This window comes from Centroberyx affinis, unplaced genomic scaffold (genome assembly GCF_046629955.1).
Source record: "Centroberyx affinis isolate AG114_WGS23_722 - 3 ecotype Tasmania unplaced genomic scaffold, CSIRO-AGI_Caff_v1 ptg000489l_1, whole genome shotgun sequence".
Lineage (NCBI taxonomy): Eukaryota > Metazoa > Chordata > Actinopteri > Beryciformes > Berycidae > Centroberyx > Centroberyx affinis.
Genome location: NW_027279143.1, coordinates 136197 through 163566, shown reverse-complemented (window position 1 = coordinate 163566; position 27370 = coordinate 136197). Strand labels below are relative to the sequence as shown.

The window sequence follows — 27370 nt, the reverse complement described above, 5'->3', positions numbered from 1 at the left end:
CATGAAGGGCCCCTGACTATAAAAAGCGGAGGTAGATAAAAAAGCTATAAAGAGAGCATGGGTACTGTCACGATGGCGCTCTCTATCTGTGACCAGAGGCCACATCATCCTCACCCCCCCCACACACACACACACACACACACCCTCCCCCCTCACACCCAAGGCTTTTTGTTTATCGCGGGAGAGTGAGAAAAGGTCCTCCTGTGATCTTAGGACTTCCAGCTAAACACCGGTGCTGTCTTGAGCAACTAGAATAACCCAGGGAGCCGAAACATCTGACACACGACTGAACCTATGACAAACAGCTGGTAGGAAAGCAGTGGGAAAAAAAAAACATTCTGTAGACAGAGGCTTTTTTTCTGGTCTGACCGGTCATACATGATTAAAGCTACATTTTGGCTTTGCATTCTTGAAGAGTAACACTTATAGATGGAAAATTTTGAAAAACACAAAACACAAGGCTTTGCCGAAATTCAATGAAAGTACCAAATGCACCAGTGGCGTAATTGTGTCTTAAACATTGTGGGAGGACCAACTGAAGGTTGGGGGGCTGGGGACCCTCCCCCAGAAAATTTTACTAATTTAAAATGCATTTCCTGCAATTCTACAGACTTTGGCATCACTGTTGAGCTTTCTTGAGTACAGTACAAGATAGACTAAATCACCTTCACCAAAAAAGGAAAATGCTAAATGACAAACTATTGATATATGTAGGCCTACGTTCTGAACACAATTAAAACAGTTTTTAATACCATCCTTTTCTCTATTAGTTATATATTTTTTATTTTACAGTGCAATGTGTCTACTTGGAAAAAGGGTAACTACATAAATCTTAACAATGGAGTATAGATCAACACAACCAACTATCCCACATGAAACGTGCATGACTGCACACATATTACATTCTCTTGTTTAAAGACCACTAGCATTGTATTGTGGATCTGTAATGCTCCATTAACTTACATTTCACATCTACCAAGTCACATGAGAGCAAGCTAATGTAAAAGCACATTACAATATAATCCATAAGATAATTAATGAGAACTTGAGACTGATAAAATTCAAATTATTCAAGAGTTTATCATTCCCACCCCACCCCAGAGGTACCATAACATTGTGTGTGTGTGTGTGTGTGTGTGTGTGTGTGTGTGTGTGTGTGTGTGTGTGTGTGTGTGTGTGTGTGTGTGTGCGCTAAAAGTTATTATAGTGATGCATTCAAACAGTAGTCATCATTAGTGTGTGGCTACAGGTGTTTATGGTCCAGCTATTAGACAGCAGAGCTGTTATAGTCTTTTGGTACAAGTCCATGTCAAGTCTGTGCTTTAAGGCTGTTCTGACAACATTTAGGCCTATATCACTCTCTCTCACACACACACACACACACACAGAAGCATGTGATATCCAATTGCACACAAATTTTGACTTATTTTACATACATTGATCTTGAAAAGTTTGACTTGCATGCATGCATCCACAAGCCTACTCCAAATCGAGATAAAGTTCTACGTAATAATATCATTTCAAATCATCCAAACTCATTTTTGGCATTCAATCTCCTCCACCAATCAGAACACGGCTTCACTTCACCATTCTAACCGATTATGACATCATTGGATGGAGCTGGACTCTGCTCTACCAATCAGAGCCTGTCTCAACTGCACTGATGACATCACAATCAGAATTTTGATGTGTTTGGTCGCAGCAGCTTCAGCTTCATACCTTGTGTGGTAAGGTATGCTCCCCTGGGCGCTGTTGCTTGGGCCGCGGCAAGAGGCTCTCTTTGTGAACCTTTGTAAACTTTGGAAACTTTCTCTTATATTAAGTGAATAGTTCAATGAAATATGTTTCTGAGAGTAATGAGAACCCTGTGAAAACAAGCCTTCAAATGATCGCAATCCTGTCTAAACCGGCATGAGACACAGAGAGATGGAGCAGGAGCAACAGATTGGTGGTGTCTCTCACGTCTCTCGTGCCGTTTAAGTTTTTTTTTTTTTCTAGTTAATTTTTGACAGTTTGGACCAGGTGGTGTGGCGGCTATAGCAAACGCAGTTCATTGAAGAGCTGGTGGTCGGTATGAAGAGGCGTGGTTCGTCTCCCGCTGAAGCCAACCTGCCAGCCGCTCCAAAGGTGTGGTCTGGCGGTTAACGACGGCGGTTCGTTGAAGAGCTGGTGGTTGGTACGAAGAGACGCGGTTCGCCTCCCGCTGATGCAAGCCTGCCAGCCAGTCCAAACGGTGGTCTGGCAGTCGCGGTTGAGGTGTCCAAACAGTTTGTGTTCCTCAGTAGTTTAGTGTTAGTATCCCTGCCTGTCACACAGGAGACCGGGGTTCAATTGTCCGACGGGGAGGCAAGCTTCCCTGAATTTCACCAAGATGATTAATAAAGTGTTATCTTATTTTATAGGGTTGTAGTAGAGCCCTGCATTCTGGCCCAAGTCCGACAGGGCCCGAGGCTATGATAGAATCAGGCCGGGCTTCGGGCTGATTTTCACATCACTAACTCGGGCTTGGGTCGGGCCCGTTTCTTTTTTTGTTTGAGCTTGGGACTTGAAATCAATAGGCATACCAATCAAAGAAACGCACAGAAGACACAGTCCACCTGGCGCGCGCACACGCCCTCCTGTCGCTTCCAAGCAAGCACTGGCCTCATGGACTAACGTTACTGTTCTGTTCTTGAGAAAATGGACTCTAGTCATGTTCTTTGGTGAGGCTTTTGATCGTACACAGCATGCGTTCTGTTTGCGTAACGGAGCAGCTGTGTTACCGTTCCGCCTGCGCTCCCGTGTGTAGATGAGTGTAGATGTACTGTTGCCAAATAGAAGCTTCTCAGTGGCTCTCCGTGGATAACCTCCAACATATATTTAAGCAACATTGATTGATGTATCCTCTATTTTCCTAACTGACATGGTGATAAATAACTACAATAAGCAAACTATTATTTATATACATTTATATGGCTAAAATATGGAACAGACGGACGCGTAGTTGTCCGTCAAAAATAGAAGTCATGCGTATCTCCAGAGTTGCGGCTCCGATCCTGTTACGTTTGAACTGACACATTTAATACTGGTAACGCTTTGGAAGTGTTTTGTATGGTGTTGATTTAATAAGCTATTCGAAATTGATCAAACACATTAGGTTTTTATGTTAAAAAAAAAAAAAAAAAAAAATCGGGCTCTGGTCGGGCTCAGGCTGAGAATTCTCATAAGCCTTAGGGCCCGGGCCGGGCTCGGGCCTGAATATCTAGGGCCCGGGCCGGGGCCGGGCCTAAATCTGAGGCCCATGCAGGGCTCTAGGTTGTAGGCCCTTGTCAAACTCCACAGTAAGGATACTGTGCGTTGGCCATATAGGATTTAGCAGAAATACAAGAGTACGGAGAATATCACAGATCCTGGACCTTAGTTTGGATGGTGAGCGATTTAAGGCTTATTTCAGGCTTTCAGGCTATGTGACATGTAGTGCGCTTGTGACGTTCCAAAAAGTTGAGATAGGCTATTTTCCCCACGGCGCAGCCGAGGGCACTGTGGCAAATTCAGGTCAGGCAGGCAGTCAGTCAGTCAGTCAGTCAGTCTGTCTGTCAGTCAGTCAGGTAACGCTTAGTGAGATGTCACTTCGTAAGATGGCCTCTAGAGCGCGTCTCTGACTAAGAGATGGCCTCTCACCTATGGGGTTTTGCTCTCGTAATCAGCATCGGGCTTCCAGGGCTTTAGCCGGGAATAGCCTCTTGGCAGAGGAAACAAAGCTAGGCTAGGCCTATATCAAGGGGGTCATTGGACCAGGACTGAATTTGACGATGCAGTGCATGTTCCGGTTCTGAAAAAATAAATACAGAGCAGTACCGGTGGTTATACCTGTTTTAGGAGCTTAAACTACTGGCTCGGTTTCTTTTATGTTCAAGTGAATTTACCTTGTTTCTATGACGTAGCACCGTTATGAGGGAAGCTGGGAACTGCATTTCTGCCTCTCCCACCATGTTGACATTTCAGTCCAATGGACAGAAATCTATCCCTCAATAATTGTGTCCATCTTCCGACGGATCAGTGTGGCTGCAGCTAGCTAGCTAGAATTCAACACGTGCCGTGGACCTGTACAGGATCTGTACTTGTTATCTCAGGACGCCATGGTCGCGGCTGAAAAAAAAAAGACGCCTCGCAACGCATGCGCACCGCAACGCTCATGTTCTTCAGCGCACACCACATGTGAACCGTCAATTTTTTTGGGGGGGACAATTTTGTCTACTTTGAACATTAGGGACGTGTCCCCCTGTCCCCTCCGCAGATTATGCTTATTTTGCTGCATCAAAAGAGGATGTGGCTGTTTTTCATGAGGTTTCTTGAATTGCAGTCACTATTGATCTATTTGAGGCATCATGCATGGTTTGAAGAAATGGATGAGGAGAAAGATAATTAAACGATAAAAATTAAAAAGATAATAACCCAAAAACTGTAAGATATAACTACAAATTCAGTGGGAAATTTGACTAGTAGCATATAATGGTTCAAATAAATGGACAAAATATAAACGGCTGGTCTAATTAGGTTGTCTTCAAATAAATGAAGCAGACTGTAGAACAGATGATGGAACATAAAATATGATATAGAATATCATATAGACAGATATCATCTGTTAAGGTGTTTTTACATAGATATTAATACTTTTTTATACTCTCCTGTCCCTTTATGATGTTGGTTATAGTGTTTCTGTATTGGATGTCTTTTTCATGGCCCTGAACTGTTTTTAACCATGTTTGTGAAGCACTTTATGTTACACTGTTGTATTAAATGTGCTATATAAATACAATTTGATTGGTTTTGATTGATTTATCGCATTGGTTTATCGCATTCAGGCCTTCGGTTATTGACCTACTGATCCAGGTTCAAAAAGGAAAAAGGGCCACTAATTCTATGTTTCGGATTTAAAGGGATAAACCCTTTGGTTAACTGGATTATTCATGGTACTATAAGGTGTTTTGGTGTCGACCAAAAATCAGATGACAGAGATAAATGGCACTTGACAGAATTACGGAGTGGGCCTTCAAAAAGAACACTGATTAGTAACAGCAGTGAAGACAAAAAAGATTTATTTGATGTTGAAAACTTTAAACCAACAGCCAGACCACACACCCCTGAGTACCAGGAAAATTGACCAAAGGACTAAGTTGTTACATAAAACGTACTTTCTAAGAAATGTAAAGAAAGTCACTGAAAAAATTGTGGTTCTAACAGCTAACTACCAAACAAAAAAGAATGCTGGAAGTAGTGTGTGCCAGATATAAAGTAATACATTTGTCATTCAGTGCTAATGTGTGTGCCTTCATAAACACTACTTCTGGCCCTGCATCAAAACTGCACTACCAACTTCTAAACAGGCGAACACATGGCCCTCTTCACAGAGAGGGAACACAATGAGAGGCATTTCAGTCCATCAACATCATAAGAGTCATGACAACTGTGGCTGGCAGCATTGCTTTTTAGTCACTAGTATGGAAAACATTGACGGGTGCAAGAGCGTAATTCCCAATGTTTAACTCCTGGAGGTACAGCCCGTCTTTCATTTGCAAAAGGGCAGGAACCAAAAGAGTGAACTGATAATATGTTGAACTATTATCTTTAAAACACACACACACACAGACATGAAAAAGGTGGGTAAACAATGAACTGATCATCATATGGCAAAGCAACCATCAACTGGAGTTCATTGTTTACCCACCTTTTTAATTTGTCTCAGACAATATTTTAACTTATATCAATTCACTTACTACTTTACTATGATGTATACTTTGAATTTATATCATTAGGATTTACATCCCAGGCCATCCCAGGACTCCCTCTGTACACCTCCTAGTGTTGTCAAAACACAACACGCCATGGGATAGCACAGACTAATACAGGCTTACAACAGCTCCCTCTATCGCCACGCTACACAACCAGTCAAAGAAATAGCCCTGGTTTCACTTTATACTGCAGTGTGTGGTTTAAAGCAGTCAAAACGGAATTGATTAATACCACAATAAACAGATCTAATGTCATGTCATGCCATGAAAGAAAGACAAAGTTGATCCTTTATCCAAAGCACAGTCATATCTGTCCACCTCTCACATGCGCGAGCCTCATCAGATAGCAAGGGGGGGATACGTAGTCAAAACAGGCCTGTCTGCATTCCTAGGATACTTGGAAAAAAGAGAAAAAAATATGGGAGAAAAATGAGCATAGCACCAGAGAAGAGTGGTTTGGTGGGTGGAATGATATGGTTTTGTATTTTGATCCAATCTCATGCTGACGCAACCAGGCTCCAGAGCATGCAGTACACACACACACACACACACACTAAGGAGGCTAGTTTACAGTTTCACGCTAGAGCTGCAGTGTTTGCGACAGCAGTGTGAACGTCGTCATGGAAACAATCATAAGGGCCTTGTTTGGCTGATCTATTATAGTGATAATTGTTCAGCAGTGTGACAGAGGGAAGGTCACTGCCTTAAGCAGGAGCCTTCCTCGGATCATATGCTAAAGAAGCACATAATCTTCCATCACCTACAGTAGGTGGTGAAAACAGGCTGTGTGACCACATAAAATTCATCACCAAGCTCTGTTTCCCTTCTGAATACTCAACACTAATGCATCAAATAACTTAGGGAAGAATGGAGCTGGAAGAGGAGCTGGAAGAGGAGCTGGAAGAGGGTGCTGCAAACCAACTGCTGTCCTGAACGGAGGTCTCTGTTAAGACTAACGTTTTACAAAAGTACATGTTGGACTCACAGGGACCACATAACACATTATTCCACAACCTCAGCATACAAGCATAAAAATGGATCTAGGATAAAGTGCAACAAAATGATTAAGCGCTGGAACTAACATAAAAAACGTTATGACTCTGAGTGTAGCCTAAATGGTTGCATCTTAACCAGAGAGTTGGTTATTGATTGACCACAAATGAATAACTGATGACTTGGGACCCGAGGAAAAAAGACATCAGCTGATGTGGATTAGAAACAAATATTAAACAACAATCATCACTGTTCTGCAGAAAGCATTCATCCTGAAAAAGTGCCTGACTTTTCGGGAACTGGGGATTAAAGCTTTTCACACTGATACGCTTTTTCTTTTTCTTTTCTTTACAACCCATTTTAAATGGTCCGACTTTTTTTTTTCTTTTTACAGTGCATTTTAAATTGTCTGACCTTCGTCCTGGGTCACAATACATTTTCACAAGCAAAATACAGTGTTGACTGCCAATTAGTGTAGATATAAAAAGTCAAACTAGAGTAAAGTACTTCCTGGAGAAATGTGTGGGCTAGCTGAAAGCTGCTGGAATTGTTCTCGCTTCAGCTTGGAAATTCAAAAAGTTGAATTAATTAGAAAGAATTTATCTTTTAAAAGGGTTTACAATTTGACCACCAGATGTCACTATTCATTCTACATGATTAATTGTCCCCCACAATGAAATCAGGGGAGGGGCTACTGATCGGCCCCAGTCCATCTGTCAGTAAGTCAGTCCGTCCATCATGCTCGGACCCCACTGATTGGATTTTCATGCATGCATTGCTCCATTCTGGCTTTAAAACTAGACCGATTGGCCTAAGGGGGGCACTACAACGTTTGTTTACTTGCTACCGATTGGCCCTGCATCATTCGTGGGGACGACATGTTTACTTGTTTCTATGGGGGAAAAACTCTTAAAGAGTAACTGAACCCCAAACCCAAATCTGTGGTGAAGCCTGACATCTAATGGTGAAAAGTAGGGTACTGCACTGGCAATCTGCTATTGGCTGGCCTTTGTGCCAGGTGATGTCACCACCTTGTTGTACTCTATAGAGGGTGACATCACAGGGCACAGAGACCAGCCAATAGCAGATGACCAGCTCAGTACCCTACTTTTCACCATTAGGTGTCAGGCTTCACCACAGATTTAGGTGGGGTTTAGTTATTCTTTAAAATAAAAAGCATGAAGAGTTTCCAAAAGTTCAATATACCCACACATCATTTTATAGTTGGAGCAGAGTCTCTAACTGAACGTATGTAGAAGTTATTTCAAAGTTTTGGAGAGAATAGTAATAAATAGTGGGAACAGCATGAGGGTTTGTTAAAATGAGTATCAAGATCCAAGATATCCAGGACATTGACACCATACACAGTGGATGTTTGACTCACAAGGCCGTGGAGATGCAGTTGGTGAGCGTCCCTGTGCTCCTGGAGGCCTTGTCGCTGGGGGCTGAGGGTATGGACAGCGGTTCCTCCTCGGTCCCTTCCTGCACAGAGCATCTACAGGACAGCCTGGGCAGCTGCAGAGTGCCTGAGAAGAGCCGCTTCACAGCACTGAACTCGGGCTTAGGGAGAGGCTCCTGCTCCGAAGAGTCCCACTGTCTCTGGATGGCAGAGGAAACATATTTACCATACAGCACAGTTAGGCACAATAGCATTTAATGGAATTGAATCAAACAAGTCAGGCTTTTAAAGGAAAGCCAGTCATAACATGTGTGGTCTGATTAGAACATTAAATCACATGATTCCTGATTGATTGATGACTGATGAATTACTATTTGGTTTACTATTAGCTACTATTTTTTTTTTTTTTTATGTAATTTATTCAAGAAGTTGACTGACCACATGGACACTTTTTCAGAAACTCCATCAATCTCCATAATAATCATAATCTCCATTGCTAAATTCGGATATTGACAGGTGTGAACACGTCATGCGGACAAAAAACTTGCACAAGGTTCGCCAAAAATCGGCGGTCTCGGTCCTCTTCCATTTGGACCGTGGTGCGGATCATTTTGGTGTGAAAACAACTTTGCTAAAGTCCAACCAAAGAGAGGAAATGACGATATGTTCACAATGATTTGCTCTTTCACGGCGGGTTGTTTGGTTGTTTTAGCCAAATTACAGTAAAAAGGAAAGAGTCAGTAACCATATTCTTTTATTTTTTCAGTGGTAGCCGCTATTTTTCTTCAGTGCAACAGGCGGCACACCCGCCGCCTTGGACAGTATTTTACGAAAACGAACGTGCACACTCACCTAATGCAGACATGCTGTTGACAGGAGAGTTCTTCTGTCTTGTCGATATTTTCCCAAGTCATTTGACCCGTCGCTATATAGATGTTATGCCTTGAAATCTCACTAGCTAGAGAGAAACCTACCAGCTGTCCCAGAGGAGAAATTACGCGCGATGCATCATACAAGATTATACTTCCCGCCCCCCGTTGGCGGTCCTGCCTACTCTTCAGCACACATTACCTGTGGAGTTCCTCAAGGCTCAGTCTTAGTTCCCATCCTGTTTTTAATTTACATGCTCCCTCTTGGCTATATCATACCCAGAAAACAAACCCTTACCCTCAGAAAAATACACTGTTTTCCCCAAATTCATTCTATGTTCAGAATTAACATCCTGGCATGACATCACATGTTCAAATTTACGTTTCTGTTTTCTGTTTTGTTGAGTTGTTCATGCTCACAAATATTCAGATCCATAGAAACATAGGCTAATTGGTATGATAATAAACAATAATGATATATTTTAGCTATAAAGCAGTCTGATACTGAAGAACACTTAACAGAAAATCATGCAAATGCCAGTATGGTAACCAAAATGGAGGCAGCATATTATCATGAAATCAAAAAAGATAAACTATCAAGAGATTATAGAAACAATAGCAAGCAAACCATAAAAAAAATCAGTTGCATAAAATTGGCCACAAAATACATGAATGTAACAACAGTAAAGAGGGAATAGCAAGTCAAGTAAAACCCAGATATGGGAGAGGATAAGAGTGAAAAATAATCAATTAAAAGCTACTTTAGCAGGTGAGTTTAGAACTTTATTGACTGTGGACAGTGACTTTGAGTCTCTGATGTGCAGGGGCTGCGACAGAGAAAGAAAACACCCAGTGAGCTCAGTTTTAGTGTTTGGTCTTATTCATGCAGGTTAGGATGTTGGTTGATCTGAGCCTGAGGGAGAGTTGTGATGTTGGAGGAGGCTGATGAGGTGAAGACTGTACAGGAGCCTGTACAGTTAAATAGGTTTTGCAGGACATGAGTGCTGTGACTCAAGTGAGTGTGAGCTTCCTGCAACTTGCTTCCCCCCCCTCTACTCCCCATGGGGGAGTAGAGGGGGGGAACCTGCAGGGGGCCTGCTTTGGATTGGATAGTGGACAGAATGTAGATGGAAGAATGACAACATAACTAGTGATTGGAAGTAAGTTATTTATACAATGAAACGATTCAGAAATCAACATTTTAAAAAAAAAAACCCTCCAAGCTTGGCCTTAGTTTAACTTGTTGAAGAGACACTGAGTCTGAGAAAAACTGTTAGCTGCGGAGATCTAAAGGCAGGTTGCACACTGGGCTGTTGTGTTTTTGTGCTGTTGCTGAAAATGTGACGAGCCTTGGAAAGCTCACTCTGACATGTTTTTGGAAGCTTTATCTGATTTCAGGTCCTGAGGCCCCGACCATATCACCTTCAACACAATACGTGGTTCTCACAGTGCGATAGCATTTGGGACTCAGCTCTTAGGGCATCTCTCCTACAACGTCAGTGTTGAGGGGAAACAGATAAGAGTCCTTGTTCTCTCCTGCATCCTGTGACTGCATCTCTCCATCTGCTAGGCACTTCAACCTTTCCATAAACAATAGTCAGCCAGAGAGCTGTTTGCACTGACAGATTTTCAAATTTTATTGTTTACCATTAGATAGATCTGAGCACAGTGCAACTATTGCTAAAATCCTGTATCACAAACTTCAACAGCAAGTGAAGTCTCTGTTACAACATTGATTTTCTACTGTCATTAATCGATTTCTGACATCAATAGACAAATAGATGCTGTACTACTGTGGAATTACTTACATACAATCCAGGTCTTTGAATGGTTACCAGAGCTCTTTGGTAGCATTTAACAAGCATACTAAATGCATTACTTTAAAGCTATTAAGTTAGACACGTGATTAGACAGGGCTTATTTAACATACTAGGCTGCCTACTCCACAAACTGCTTGCCAATGACACAAAGCACAGCACAATACATGAGAAAATGATTACGCAGGCAAAATGTATAAAAGAGATCAATCAAATAAATAGCCTACAACCTTGTTTCTGATATTATAGCTTATAGAAAATGGGTCATGGGCCCATTGCTAGTGGATTCTCAAATGACAATGTTAGGAATATATGATTTAATGAACCTGAGTCCGAGGGGACAGACAGAATTTCTATTTTTAGTTTTTATAAGATAACCTTCTATTTAGTATTTCCTAAAGGTCTATGAAGTAACCTTACCTCGGTGAAGTTGAAAACTTTGATGTCAAACCTCTCCTCATACTTGTCACTTTTCAGCTACTGTAGGAACAAGACAGCTGGGAACGAGATACCAGGAGGTAGAGGATACAGGAACCAGATTTTAAAATCCGGGCATCAATGACATCATACTGGACTGTCACTCAGTAAAAACCATTTCCCCGCCTCTTCAGAATTCCCAGCTGTGATTCGTCCAACAAGAACTACAGTTAACTTTCCCATACCCATTTAAGTTTGCATCTCAACTTCTTAGCACACCAGGTTTGGACTGTAACTGGATTAGAGACAAAAACAAACAACATTTCAGAAAACGGTGACAGTTCAACTGTGGAGCAGAGAAGAGAGGATATAGAAAGTAAAGATATGCTGGCTGTGAGATGGAGGAGTTGCCTTCATGACAGGCCATTATTCATGTGTGTCTATCTGACTGAAGAATCAGAGAACCTCACACATCCAGACCTTCTGGTTAGGCAAGATTCTGACTTTTACAACCTAAATGTGGCTTTGGACAGAGTGATATTTAACAGGATCTGAGTCTGTGTCAAACACATAATCCGCAGTAGAGGTTGTGAACTTCGATGACCCCTCCCCTCTGCTCCACGCCCACAGCAACCAGCGCTTGAAAACCAAACGTACAGTTAAAACGTATACATTATTAATTTTAAGCACAAAATGAATAACAAATTCATTTTTAATCCCCTCAGTTATGACCTTTGGGTTTCTTATTCACAAATTTAGCCACAAACTTAAAGCTTTTAAGTTTGTGAGTATAGTGTAGACTATGTAACTTTCTTTGTGTGTAATATAATCATCTATAATAGATAGTACCTTAAAAAAAACATTATTTCTAGCCCTTCATACTCTATCTGAGAATAATTTTATCATTCATAATAACCCATAACTTATTATTCAACATGAAAACAATGATGAGTTATAGCAGTAATCAAATGTGAGATAAGAATGCAAACAGTACACAGTAATTAGACATTATATGGGTATATATGTACAGCAACTATTCAGGAAATATTCAGGTTCATTATTAGTGGCTGATGAACTAAATCTTTATTAACCCTGTACTATACAACATATCAATCTGAAAGCAAGCTTTCTCAGAGGGTCTGGCAGGACTTAATGTATTCACAGCTGAGAAATATGGTAAATAAAAGGCTTAAAACACACATTTTCAACACCCAGGTGTGACACTCCAATATGTGACATGGTTAACCTGACAGTTCTCTATAACCTCCATGAGGCTGCCTGCTGGTTTCTCTCTTCTGTACTGCACTGCCTCTCTGGTCAAGAAGGGCTGAGGGTGAGGTTATGGGATAGAGCACCGTCTACAGGACAGTAAGGACACTGTTTCACTGACTGTTGGCAGAGGACACTGGAGGCATGTAAATACCACTATCTTTGACTCAAGCTGCCACAGACTTACTGTAGAAAATATAATAGATTCATATCAGGGGATTTAATGTGTAGGTCATGCAAAAAGCACTCTTTCATCATTTCAGTAGGAGTTCAATAAAGACACGTTTTTAGAAAATAAATTCCTTTTATGTTTTGTCAGTTATTGGAATCAGAATACAATGAGAATTCTTCCCTTTATAGAAATAAATTGTAAGATCATAGATACAGTATGTGATGTCATTCTTCAATTCTGCTAAAACAACATCTGCTATATATGAAGATCTCATACAAGGTGCTGCTAATGTTGCATGTTCACCAGCCACACCTGGAAAAGAACAGACATTAAGGCATGTGCAGTTTGGTCCTTCACTCATTGAGGCAGTAGCTCCTGTAGTGCCTTGAGTCTTTGCCCGTTCCACAGGCTTCAGGTTTAGTGCCCTGAAAAACGAAGAGGGTGTTGGAGGTCAAAGGTCATGCCGAAGCTCAAAACTCAATGTCAACTGCTGTTTCTTGTTATAACACAGATATATAGAGCTATTTTACAAATCAGAAGTGCAGCACACAGGATTCAAAGATGTGGAGAGGAGTTTCAATTAATAATCAACCCAGATTTGATGAATACTGTAACTGTACCTTGTATAAGCTGCAGACCAGAGAAAAGAGAGAAGACATGGCTTTTGCCTCCAGTTCATCTGTGTGCTCCTGCAAAATAATAAAAACACGTGTCCTGAAAACTATGGAAACAAGCATGTAGGCAAAAGACTGAAGCAGCTGATGTTGAAGTTTCACAGCAGATCTATGGCGGTGGACAAAATAACAGAAACATCACATGAAAAAGGATTACTCTTTGAAGTAACTAAGTCACAATTAGAAAGGTAGCTACATAGGTGAGCCATATTAAGTTGAATGCCACTTAGCAGTATGTGTCAGGCTTAAAAACAGGTCTGACATTCACCACTTCTACTATATGAGAATTTTCAATGCAATGCGAGACAACTAACAGAGCTCCAAAGAGTCCCTGAGAGAGTACCCGACTTGCAGGTGCATTGGTCACAATAACTGCAAGTTTATTTAATATGGTAAGGAGAACAGTCTTAAAAATCATGACAACATATGCCAAACACAGATGACTGCATCGGCTAAGAGGAACAGTGAAAGTAGCATAAAACCTGAGTAGTGGTAACAGTAATATGGTCTTTCACCCCCTCAGCTAAATACCTATACATAGTAGGTATAGCAGTATTTGTAACCAACATAACCTAGAGTCACATACAACCTAAAAGCTACATGATCTTTTCACATCATGGAAAACCATTTGCATTAAAGATTTGCATGGCAATAAAATAAATATCATCTTGATGTATTCCCTATGATCAATAAAGGCACTTTTTGAACAAACCATGATTTTTGCAAAACTCTGCAAGAGTTTGAACTTAGTGGTTCTCCTTGCATGCAAACATTCAGTATCTACACTGTATATTATCAGTGCATTGAAGTAAAATGGCTTTAAGCCTCCTTGACATACCAAGTTAGATATAGGGCTTGAGTTCCACACACTGTGACCAGCTTATCTCCTGTTTACATTGTGCATGTAGATTGATGTAAAAACAGGGTGCTGCTTTTTTGCTTCTTTTCATTAGGAGTTGGTTCAGGGGGAACTGGCTCCACACACATTGTCATTATGTTGCTGCTGGTCTCAGGTTGCTTGGTAGAAAGTCAGCGCTCAGTAGCATCTGCTGCGTTGAGCTTTCAGGTCACATCAAGCTCTGGCTTCACACACGTCAGTCACGGCTCTCTTTCACTTACAGAATGGAGCTTCGGAGCAGATCAAGTGTCAAAACGATCACAGGATCGTAATAATAACACTCAGTGGGGCAATATTGTATCATCGCTAGTTTAGTGAGTGAGCATCAACAGCAGTGGCAGAATTGGGACACTGTGGAGAAGATGGCCAAAGACATCCTGCACTTCAAAACAAGTCAGGTTGGAAGTTTCTATCCTTCAAACTAGAAATTTGAACGAGAAGGACTCAGCATGTATTCCACGCCCGGGTCAGGTTGTCAAGTTGATGCTGCCATCTGTTCAGGCCTGGAGCTTTCTTGTTCTGAGTTGTCATTAATGCTTTCTTAAAAATGCCAAGAGTCTATAGGTTTTGGCACTGAACACATTGGAGACTTACCCCGTTAATGGTCACCCAGGGCACGTATTTGTGTGGCGGCACCAGCGCATTCGTCATCTTGGCATTCTGATGCATCAGCTGGTTGCCCAGGTCTCCTTTCACACAGCTCATGATATTGCCCCAATTCACATTAGGGGAAAAGAGACCCACACACTAGAAACAATAGTGGGTAGAGGTAAATAAACAGATCAACTTGTACTGTAAAATAAAATGTTGAGAAAGCGACAGACCAAAAACACAGCTGAGACAGAGAGAGGCAGACAAATACACAAAGAACCAAGGAGACTTGCACACAAAAAGACACTGAAGCACAAACCAGACGTGGGGACTCGAGTCACATGACTTGGACTCAAGTCAGACTTGAGTCACAATTTGAATTGCTTGAGATTTTACTTGATGCATGAAGAGAATACTTGAGACTTGACTTGACTTGACTTGGGTTCTGGTGAATTGGGACTTGACTTGTACTTCGGTGACTTGAAAAGGTTTCTAAAGTCTTGACAAATGATCTTGTATTTGAAAGTAATGACAGACAACTGAATTTAAATTCTGTTTTCTGAATTTGTATGGAATGATTGAATTTAGTGAAGTTGAAACTGATTATAGAAATCAAACTCATGATGCTCTTACCAAGTTTTTATCCTATTAAAACCATATTGCCTTGAAAAGTTCTAGATATTTTGTTTTCTTTAAGATATGATTTGTTCTGACTTGACTTGGTGTTCCACATTTACACTTGAGACTTGACATTAATGACATGGACTTGACTTGGACTTGTGCCTCAAAACTTGAGACTGACTTGAGCAAAGTTGACTTGGTCACACCTGTGGCACAAACAGATAAACAGGCAAACATACATGCATGCATGCATACACACACACACACACACACACACACACACACACACACACACACACACACACACACAGTTCCTTACACTCTCAGCAGCCTTGATGACATCAGAGGCAGATTCCATACAGTAGATGATCTGGAAGGCAGCGCTGCCGGTCATGTTCATTACACAAGTCTGAAAACAGAAAACACACAAGCACAGCACCCATCCAGTCAGAATTAGCAGAGTGATTAGAGTGTTGACTTTGACTGACAATCAATATTGACTTCATCTCTTAATTTAGTATAAAAACTTCTAGCATTTCAAAGACATTTCAGTGGCAATTTCACAAACAACCAGAGGATATTTACGAGGATTTAAAGATCCGTACTGCATTCCAGGGAAGATGAATGAATGAACTAAGTACCAGCTTCTGGTAGATTACATGGTACCAAATTGTAGAGTTTAATTATTTAATGATTGAAGCAGTCACTCTCTCTACTTCTGGGAAATAACTTTACCTCAATCATGTTGCCAAGACACTCCGGTGGTCCATGCTGGCAGGTGAAAATATACTTCTTCTCAACAAGTGTTTCCTGGAGGAGACAAAAACATTTCCCTCTATGATAAATGCAACAGAATCACTAGTAGAACTCAATTCTCAGCCATGATTGTTGAGAAGTATTTATCCCTGTGAGTTTATAAGAGTTTTCAGCATTGTTCTCACTGGTACAGTTAAAGGAAATATCCACCCTTGGATACTCTTACACTGTTATACATCATCAATCTGTGATGTTGCATTCCAGGAGTTATTTTGTGATGAATGTTGTAATTTACTATTTCTTTTCTGCTATTTCTTATTATTTCTATTACTCGTCTACTTCAACTTCAGTTAGTGATGACAACCTCCAGAGAACAGGCATGAATCAATCAAGTGGAATGGGCACATCGGCATATAAATATAGTGAGCTGGCCAACTAGTTTGTGAATATTGGGGCGTGTCTATGAGGACAGCTGTGCCCCTTACTCAAAACTCAACATGTCTTGTTGCTGTGTTCTATTCTATTGAGGCTACAGTTGGTGGAGATTGGTCTCTGCCTCTTCTACAATCGATTTCTCCCTGTATGATTGTTCCAACGTCGGTGCAAAATGGTGAGTCTGGATGGAAGCCCCTGCTGTCAGCCATTTTGATTTTCAAAATGGCTGACAAGGGTAGTTCCAATGGCAAAGTTGTAGATCTAGGACACCTGGATATGTGTACAAAGTTTGGCATCAATTGGAGTTGTGGTATCAGAGTTACAGAACAAAACATAAATAAGGGCGATATAGTGCCACCATCTGGCCAATATGTGTGGGCTGCCTTCAGAATCAGAATCAGAAATACTTTATTGATCCCCGAGGGGAAATTGGGTTACATTGCAGCTGCTCACATTGTAGAAGTGAATATATACAAGCGTAGAGAAATTATAAGAAATTATAAGAAAAATAGAAATACGAAAGTAAGAAATATGTAAAATATGTGCATTATACTACAATATATAACAATGAGAATAAAAATAATAATAATAATATAGAAATAAGAGAAATAAGAATTCTGTACAATATGCATCATACTCCAATATATACATACACCAGTGTAAATAATTAAATAATTAATAAGTATTGCACAGTTGAATTATTGCAGTTGAATTATTGCACACAAAAAAAATTGGTATTGCACAGTTAGATATAAGTTATAAGTTATGGGTTATAACTGCTGACACTTGCCTGAGTAGTGGGGGGCCATAGGAGCCCACCTGCCAAATATGGTTGCTGTAGGACTTAGCACTAAACAACAAAATGGATCCAGAAATACAAGGTACATTGCTAATAGCTGCTTTTGTGGCAAAGTGTTTTAGGGTGGATTTCCCCTGTAAATTGCAAAGTGCTGATGCAAAGGTCAAACTGCAGAACAAGCTTGGTGCCTGAATTCCCCAACTGCAAAAAATAGTCAAAGACATTTTGAATAGCCCTACTTAAATGAAATCAAAGAAAACTAACTTAGATAGCTCTTGGGTCAGACTTTACTTGAATAGGTCAATACTGATACTCAGCTTACTATCAAGGCATGTCTGCTGAGCTTCTGGTGCTCACAACTGTGTGAAAAGTAGTCTATACAGAAGTCAATATCTGGGCCAAGGTTAATCTTAGGTTTAGGGTTAGGTTTAAAAACGGGATCAGGGTTAAGGTGAGGTCAGGGTTTGGGCTGCACATTCTGTAGAGAATCCGCAAACAGGGAAGTGATACTGAATCTATCCAAATTAAGTGTTACCAGCTGTTGCTTGCAAAAGATGTCGTCACACATCTAATTACAACGGCACAAGCACCGATCACCCGTTCCTGATACCGGAAATGCTATTCCACTATTTGTCTGCTTACCTCTGCGTTGCCGAAGGGCACCAGAGTGACGTCCATGATGTCCCCCAGCAGGAGCCAGGTGGGGAACAGCATCTCGGTGAGGAAGCCTCTGCAGCCGGGACACAGACTCTCATAGTAGAGCCCCACCTTGACCGACTCCGCCGTCTGACGGGACCTGGTGAAATTAGTCTCAAGGCACTGCTTCAGCACCTGGCCGAGGGGGGGAAAGGGTGCAAAGTTAACTTCATGTGCTCTCTCACCCTTTGTCTTTCTGTTTTGACTGTGTGTGTGTGTGTGTGTGTGTGTGTGTGTGTGTGTGTGTGTGTGTGTGTGTGTGTGTGTGTTGGAGTCTGGCAGTGTCGCCCCTCAAGGCACTGATTCAGGAAACAGCAAAGGAAGAAAGGAGACAGGCTGGGTGGAGAGTGGACTGGTTCAGCCACATCGACATGTTGAGGCAAGGAGGGATTTTATATCTCACTTTCCTGCTGAAGGCAATATTAGCCATCTACACCGTCATGTAGGCTATGTTATAATGTATTCTGTATGGAACTGATAAAGTATGGGAAGGTATGTGTGCTTCAGAACTGCTGTATTGAGTCTGTAAATGTGGGAGAGAGAAAGGGAAAGAGAGAAAGAAAGAAAGAAAGAAAGAAAGAAAGAAAGAAAGAAACAAACAAACAAACAAACAAACAAACAAACAAACAAACAAACAAACAAACAAACAAACAAAGAAGTAGCAGCATTTGGGTACTTCCTCAATCTTTCCATAGTTCCACTGTTAGTCAAGTGGTGCTACATTAAAAAAATGTTATCATTTTCTCAATTTGGACACTAGAATCTAGGATCTGAGAATCTGAGTCCGTTTTAAAAAACAAATGGTGAGGCGACCACTCTAACCTCCACACCACATCAATGTATATTCCCGTGTGAAACGTCTCTTATCTTACCCCACACTGGACAGCTGACTCCAGAGACGAGCACCACTGCGACGGAGAATGGGAGCAAGACGAAGAATAGAGCGCGCACTGGCCGGAGCGCGGCCAACTTGACCAAACGGTCAGCACGAGCAGCAGAAGCGCCTTCATGGTCACAGGACGTTAGTTTAACACTGAACAAAACAACTGGCCGCCGCTCACCAAACGCCAGTGATCCACAAACTACCGTGCAACTTTAATAAAGGAGCGGGTGCTTCCTGATGGAGGCTGCCGATTTTTGTGATTGGCTCTCCGGTCATGTGACGCACGCCGCGTCACTTGAAACTGGGAGAGACCTCGGTGTGATTTTTGGGGAAATGAAACATCATGGGTCTGTTGGCAGGCAGGAAGAGACTGACTGACTGTTGATTCACACCCTGCATGTGTTTTTTTTCCTTCATTTAGTCTGACATGATTTGAAGTGGTATAGTATATCTCTCTCAGAATGAATTTACACAAACAAGCAGTTTATTTGCAGAGCTGTCGTGTGATTTGGCAAATGAAAAGGTGGCCTGCAGTTGGTGAACATTACAGGCAAACAACCATATAAATCAAAGCATTCATATTTTTTTTCCAGAAAAGCATTGATTTGTGCTTTTGTTTTCCTTAAAACACCCTATCAATGATCATGATATAACCTTCCGTTTAATACTACTATGATATATAGCCCGCTGTAAGTTTCATATTTTACATTTTATTTCAGCCATGAAGACCTAAAGGGGTAAACTCCATTTTGCAAATGGGTGAGTTTAGCTGGGTTTACCACTACATCCCCGCTACACCATACAGGTAAAAAAAAAAATGGTATTAAACTAAGTGATAGTTGTTTTACAAGTTATATGTCTTTACATGGAACTGTTCTCACATTTCACAGAATGAGGAAATTTATTTGGAAATATACCTAGCAATAACATCCCCGTGACCAGGATCCAGTTACTTGGTATTCTTGTGGTGTGGGCTGGTCTTATTCTCATGCCTTTTTTTCCTTTTTTCTTTTTTTTTTTTTACAGGCTATGCTTTTGACGCATCACCTGGCAATTATAAACTAATGTCATGCCCCTGCTCAGTTCCTCAGTCCAGCAATCCCATGGATGTTGCTCAAGAGGAGTCACAAGAAATGCACACGGCAGCAGAATCACCACAAACGGCTGAATGTTGTGAAAGGTTCACTGTACCTATATGGAGACACTCACATGATCTCTCCAGGCTCTCCTCCATAAACAGAACAGAGGAAGAAAAAAGACAGATAAAGAGAGGAGACAAGAAGACTCTGGATGTGACTCACTCTATTTTTCTGCATGCCTTCATCACTGCTTTTTAGTTTGGAGCTTAACAGATGAAAGGAAAGCTCTATCTCTCTTACTATTTCAGCTGAAACACAATATACACTGTAATTCATCCATGCTGCTTTTAAATCAGTGGGTTTAGTGCAATAAAGTGTGTCATTAGTTAATATTGAACAGGAGAAATAGTATGAACACAAACCCCACCCCCTCTTTTGGACCAGTCTGAAGTAGATGAACGTAAGAATTAGGATTGAACTACAGACCTCCTGACTTGTGACAATGTGACAAGGTGATAAAGTGAGTGAAAGTAGGCCAACACAACGCAGACAAAACCCCACAGACACCTGACCTCATTTTATATATCTTTTATTGTCTTTTAAAATCATTGCATCAACCTAAAGAAAGAACCGTACAGATGAAAGAGTACCTGTCTGAGGACAAACACAACTCTGAAGCAAGCTGTACACGAGAGAGAAAGAAAGAGAGGGAAGGAAAGAAAGGAAGAAAGGAAGAAATGTCGCATCTGAATTAAGACAGACCAAAAGGAGGAAGGAAAACACAAGGGAAGAGGAGAATAACCATCTTAACGTGCATAGAGATTGTGCACACCACAACCAATAGGCCTCTACTGGCTGAACCAACAGTGCTCCCTCTGAGTTCAATTGCACTTTGGTGTAGAGTAGCTTTATCTGACTGCCCCCATTCATTTTCATTCACCATTTTGAAAGAAAGAGAAGACCACGTCACACTATACAATAAGAATACATCTGTTTGCTGTTGCTGAGGCTGGGATTCACTGAGCAACTTTGTGGGCGACGTGGCAGGTCACCGTTCCTGGAAACAAGAACTGAAAAGAGACGTGGGAGAAAAATATACAAGAAAATGTATAAGGACAACAAGGTGTTGCCATGTAATAAGTGTAAGAGTAGAGTCGAGTCTCCTCAGGTGCTGCTGCCCTTCAACTGCGCCCACAAAGTTGCCGAATGCACCGCAGCCGATCCTGTCTTGGGTCATGAAACTGTACTACTATACACCAGTGACAAATACTACGACATTCACATCAAATCAAACAACTGGCAACCTTTCAGGTCCAAGTTTAGACTGAGTGATGATTTGAGAAGATGAGATACAGGCAGCAAGAGGGAAATCAAAGTGCCGTTTTAAACTGAGTCGTCATATTTTAAAAGGTTTAGTACAAACAAGCTGAGACTATACCGGATAGATTTTGGTCTTCAAAAAATCTACTTTGACTGATAGATCGATTTATTCACTCTTCTGCTCTTTCACTCTTATTATTTGCTGTTTAGTGCAATGTCAAGAGTATCATGCCTCTTGACAGTCGTTCCTGAATTTCCAACTTTAAGTATTTGACTCAACCCAAAACTATACTCAAGCATTTTCACCGAGTGGTGTGCATCTACTCTTATTCACAATACATGGGGATCATCCCTAATAAAATCTCTGAACCTGAGTCCTGACCCGAGAGACACATGGCAAAGTCATCCTGAAATCTACCATACGTATATAAATGGCAAACCTAAGTGTAAATCCTCCATGAACATAGGAAAATGCAATGGCGTCTCAAGTTAGGATTCAGTCCTGCGTATACAAGGCTCAGTGTAAGGTGGAGTAGTCAGCAGGTAAAGAATGACAGACTGATGAATAACCGTCTAGAGGAGGAGACCATTCTGCCCTCTGGGACCATGGTAAAATGATCGTGTTGAACTACCGTGTTTCTAATGGTGGTAATAATTACTATGCTGTCATACTGAGGGAGCACTGTTTTGACAAGTAAAAAAAAAGAGGAACAAATCAAAACAGAAAAGAGAACAAGCAGTCATAACATTTTCAAGTTTAAAATGACAGAAGAAAAAAAAAAAGAAATATAAATCAAATCAATCTATCACAGCCACTTTAAGGGACAGACAGATTGATTCTCAAACGCATACTTGCTATTTGGTTAATTACATATTGTAAACATTTGTATTTTTTTCTGTATGGAGGAAAAAATTCAAGCTAGCTTATTTTTTTCTTTATAGGTTCTGTAAGGTTATCATTAACAGATATAAACAAACAACCAAAGATAACAAACACTTGGACAGACAAATCTATCAGCTTTTTTAAAAAGCCAGATAAAAACAAAAAAAAAACAAATATACTCAGGCACCATAAATGAACACTTTCTAATGCCATCATTGTTCCATGTACAAAGGTCTGCGTATTTCAAAGGAGTGCTGCCGAACCATTGAATTTTTTTTTTCTGAGTGTCGTGTGAAGGTTTGGCCAGATTGAGTTTTTCTTTTACCGTCTGTCTTTTTGTATTGGCAATTTTGCCTGAGTGTACTGCTCCAGGCCAAATGCCCCTCTTTAAAACAGCAACCATAGAGATATACCAAAGTGAGAGCCAATGGTAAGATGGCTAATGTGGCACCATGCTACAGCATCAGCACCCACTCTCTGGCTGATCTCTAGGTCCAGTCCACCTTAAGTGTATCCTTTGTGGTGCAACTTTAACACTGCCTCTACTCTCAAAACCAGAATCTCTCAACTGAAAAAACACAGATTCTCACGTTTGAGAAAAAAGCAACAACTCCTCTCAAATGTTGAATAAATGCAAAGCAGCCAAGACTGCACTTAACATATAGACTGAGCTCTGTAAATATTAACACATATACATGAGCTTGCCTCATCCTCTGAACGCACTTGATAATCATGCTTTTTAGGTTACATGAATGTAGATCGACCATATCCAATGTAACCACAAAGTTTGTTGCTGATCGTGATGAGGCTCGTTGCAGCTGATTAGTAGAAATGCGTGCGTTTCAATAAGGAAAACTGCTCGCCCTGTTGTATACAAAGCAGCTGTGGAGCAAGTCAAAAGATCACGTTCACATCAAAGCCTCTTTCTGATTTGTTTCAAGCATAATCCAAATCAGAATTACACAATCCAAAAATATAGATATCTAAGTATATATTTCAAAATATTTATTTTCTAGTATGCCTCTCGTTCTTCAAACCTTAATAGACACCAAATGTGTGTGTTCTTTGTAGTCAGTGAAACATGTGCTTTGTGCATGAGGCCATTTCAAGAAATATAATTTACAGTGTACCAAAGCTGATGAAAATATATTTCTAATTCCTTGAATGATCATGTGTCATATAGAAAACAATGTTTTTCAAGAAGCTCTGACACAAATGCATATCAAACAGATGACCCAGATGAGCGTTTGGAGTTTCAGAGCTACATCTACCAAAAGTGGGGCTGAAGTCTCAACTCAGAGTCAAAGCACAATGTTAAGTCTTCATCGTCTGCCCATTTCACACCCATCTCACTGAGTAACAACAGTTTCACCATCACTAAAGTTGCACTGTTTCTAGATGTTTAATATCTGTGATTAACATGGCATCGATAGCAGGTGAAAGACTGATTAAATACACTGCAAAAATATACACCTTAACAAGTGATTTATTCTTCTATTCAGTTTTAAATTTGTATTTTTCTTAAAGCAACTGAAAAGTTCTGCCATTGGGTTGAGATAATTGCACTTGTTTCCAATATATTTCAGTTTGTTTCAAGAGCTTTGCTGCACTTTGTTGAACTGTGCCACTTTTCAAATTCCTGAAACAAGTTGATTTGCTTTGGAATCAACCCACACTTTCTCACCCGGGTGGCATTTTTTCACCCGACTTGTTTCGAGAAAATTAAATTACTTGTTAAATGTCTTGTTAAGTTGGACAACTTTGCTGTGTGGACAAAAATTGCATAATGAGCCAGTAGCTCTCCTTAAAGTTGGTTTGAAAAAGTATTAAAGAGTTTATATAGTCTATATAGTAAAACTAATTATATAATGAAAAATTTGCAATCATGGATACCATCATTCCACCAATGTTTGGTCAAAAGCATCAGAATTACATGACAGTCGTTGACCACACAACCAAATGTGTATACTGTACACTATATACTGTCACTCCAATATCATCAAGACAAAGTGAGAATGTCAATCATTCCTGATATACTGTACGGAAAGACCATAAAACTATAAACAAAAAAACACTATCGAGGATAACTGAGCTTCACCGCTGCTACTTAGGGTCAGTCGGGTTGTTGGGAGTTAGACACACTAGTGAGTGTGTGGAACAGAAAAAAAGTGCAGTCACAAAAATGTTGGTCCGACGGACAGTATAATGAATGTGTCAGCAGTGGCGGGTGACTCAACCAGATTGCTAGTTCACAGGGAATCAACTTGAAATAGAAAACACTGAGAAATGCTGCATGCGTTAACTTGAGAACTTATCAAACGAGCTTAGGCTTCAAACAACTGGGCTGGGCCACTGATGTATACTGTTCACATTTCTATCTTATCTGGGTTTAACTCAAAAATATACTTGAAATATCCAACAAACACCTAAAAGAAAACTAGCTTGGGTGCGCAATGAGAAGCAGCACCAAGCTACTGTACAGCCCCCACCATAAAAAGAAGGAATATGTAACAACTATAGATGTAACAAAGAGGCACAACTAAAATACTCTCCGTCACTCACTTATCTACAACATGCACACAGTCCTGCTCGTACACACACACACACACACACACACACACCGATACACACACAGACACACACACAAACACACACAACAACAACTATGCTCACTTGCCAGTTACCAGAAAGACTTAGGTAAGTGGCAAATGCATGAACGAAGGAGCACAGCATGTGGTGGTGGTGGCACCATCTTGAGGAGCAACGCTCCAATGACAATGAGGAGAAGAGATGAGCTCATTATAATGACAAAAGGCACTTCTAATCTTTCTCATTGAACAAACTGGTTTTATAGCCCTCTCATCAGAAGCACCGCTGTCACTTCTAGTTTAATTCTTGGGATTTTCTTCTTGCCAAGAACTGTGCAAAGTACAGTACCATTGATTATTCTTGATTGAAATCAAAATTGTGTCTTTTAATTCTTTTTTTGAGGGGTTTCATTTCAAAATGTGATTTATCTGTTTGCTACCAGAAATTCATCAATCAATATTTCAAAACGCGAAATGATTCTGTCCTCAAAAACACTGTGTTTTCTGCAAGCATGGGTCTTGAAATGACACATAACTTTAACAGCAACCCATATTGGACTTTACTTTCATGCCCAGTAGAGTAGGTGTCAATTATTTCAAATGGTGAATATCTCATTTTGGAATGAAACTCGTCTTCCTTTTCATCCCTCCCCAACTCAGAAATAAAAGCCAAAATGACAAACATGCAACCTTCAAAAAATGTTGCATTCTTTTTTTTTTAACTTCCTTTTCCCAATGACTTTAAACTATTCTACACCCATTCTACAAAAATACTTTTTTCTTTTCTTTTTGGCAATCCGGGTCTAATAATATGTAGGAAATCTGAGATTATTCATCTCCAGAAATTAAAAATCACCTCTGTAAATCACTCCAACATATTCAATTTCCAAAACGGCATAACGGGATGCCTCTTTTCATCGACCACAGACTGGTAACTGAATAATCCTGCTTCCACACAAATGAACTGTGTTTTGAAAGAGAGATAGAACAGAGATGGTACAATCTTTACCTCAAGCTACACGAACATGAGGGAACAGGAGAAATCCACTGTCGCAGCACAGAACATAGGGAGGGAATTGCTCTGGGAACTGTGTCTGTAAATCTAAAACCTATTCTCATCCACATACTATTGTCTTGTGCATAGTCCTACAACACAACAATATATATGCACTGAAAAAAGCACAAGTATCAACCACTGGTGCCAAGTTAAAAACAATCCAAAAGAAGGATTCCATGCATACTGAACTAGATAATCTCTCAGACCACTGTGGCCTTGCTAAATGGCAAATGATTGGTTCTTTTTCCTTTTTTTTGCTACATGAAAAGACATCCTTCATTTGGCTCACATTAGCTGGATACTGTGCATCCTTAAACAGAATCTAAGAGCATAGCAAAAACTATGAAACAAACAAAAAAAATACAGCGATGAAACTGTGCCAGGTCACATACTGACTGCACGTGTATCTGTAATATACATGAGTTATATTACTGCGTCTCTTGAGAGTTTCTTTTTCTTTTCTTTTTTTTCTGTACATCAATGTTCTACAGCTCTGTGAGTCAAGCTTGTGACAAAAATGAACAGTCAGGTGCAGGGGGGGGGAAGTACCGTGAGTAACTCTGCATCAAAAAACATTAAAACATCTGCAAGAACGTTGTACCAGTAAAACAGTCTGCCTAGCTAGAGACGAAGCAAATACAGTACCGAAGATACAATAATCACATAGATTGATGCTCTGTAAGTGTCTTTAGCATATAGAAATAAACACATTTAGAGGAGTACTAACAGTTATGCCTTTAGTCAATGGCTACAGGTGGCTACAGTATTAAAGAGGATGAAAAAGAGGGAAGAAGAGTAAGTTTGAAACAAAGAACAAGCTTGATGCAGGAATCTTTCCATGATCCATGATTTCAGTAGGAGGGAAACCTGAATCGCATGGAACTGCATTTATCAATGTACCGTTCTATCTAGTGTATTGTGATTACACCGTTTTTATATATTCACAATATACCAAATATGTACCATGCAATTCTATTCTGCAATATTTATGCTGTACCTCATCAGTTCAAAAGAGGCCCAGAGAAAGAGAGAGAGAACAACTAGCCACAGCAGTTGGAAATAAAGATCTTTTCATAAAAAATATATATGTATGTATTTTTTAAAGCTGTAGCTTTGTCTATGTAGACAACCATTCCTTCCCTGCTTCCGTCTCTCCCTGCTTCCAACCTCGACGTGTCCCCTTGTTCTCGTGACACAGGTTTGTGGTCATTCAAAGCTATTACTATGGCACTTAAGCAAGCTTTAAATCGAATCTATCGTTTTGAAACCCCTGACACCATTAACTCCCAGCGTTCCTTGCGTCCTCTTCCCCTCCCCTCCCCACCCCACATCCCCCCAGGCTCCAGTGACTACTCCCCCCTGGTCCAAGGTTTCTTAGCCGCC

General features: G+C 40.5%; 2 protein-coding genes across 2 annotated transcripts in view; both read right to left on the bottom strand.

Moving 5' to 3' along the window:
• Positions 1–11355, bottom strand: part of LOC139642518 (3',5'-cyclic-AMP phosphodiesterase 4D-like) — a gene marked incomplete at its 3' end in the record, with an annotated part of 47006 nt that extends 35651 nt beyond the window's left edge. The window contains exon 1 of the mRNA XM_071517381.1: positions 8149–11355. Coding sequence (XP_071373482.1) covers positions 8149–8417 — 269 coding nt within the window. The remainder of the gene's footprint in view (positions 1–8148) is intronic.
• Positions 11356–12819: 1464 nt separating this feature from the next.
• On the bottom strand, positions 12820–19280 carry ifi30a (IFI30 lysosomal thiol reductase a). The gene is made up of 7 exons (XM_071517383.1): positions 19050–19280; positions 18124–18312; positions 16227–16301; positions 15811–15900; positions 14874–15026; positions 13328–13396; positions 12820–13132 (listed from the first exon to the last, which is right to left on the bottom strand). The coding sequence occupies exons 1-7, from the start codon at positions 19185–19187 to the stop codon at positions 13061–13063; spliced, it is 786 nt and encodes a 261-aa protein (XP_071373484.1). The 5' UTR covers positions 19188–19280; the 3' UTR covers positions 12820–13060.
• Positions 19281–27370: the final 8090 nt, after the last annotated feature.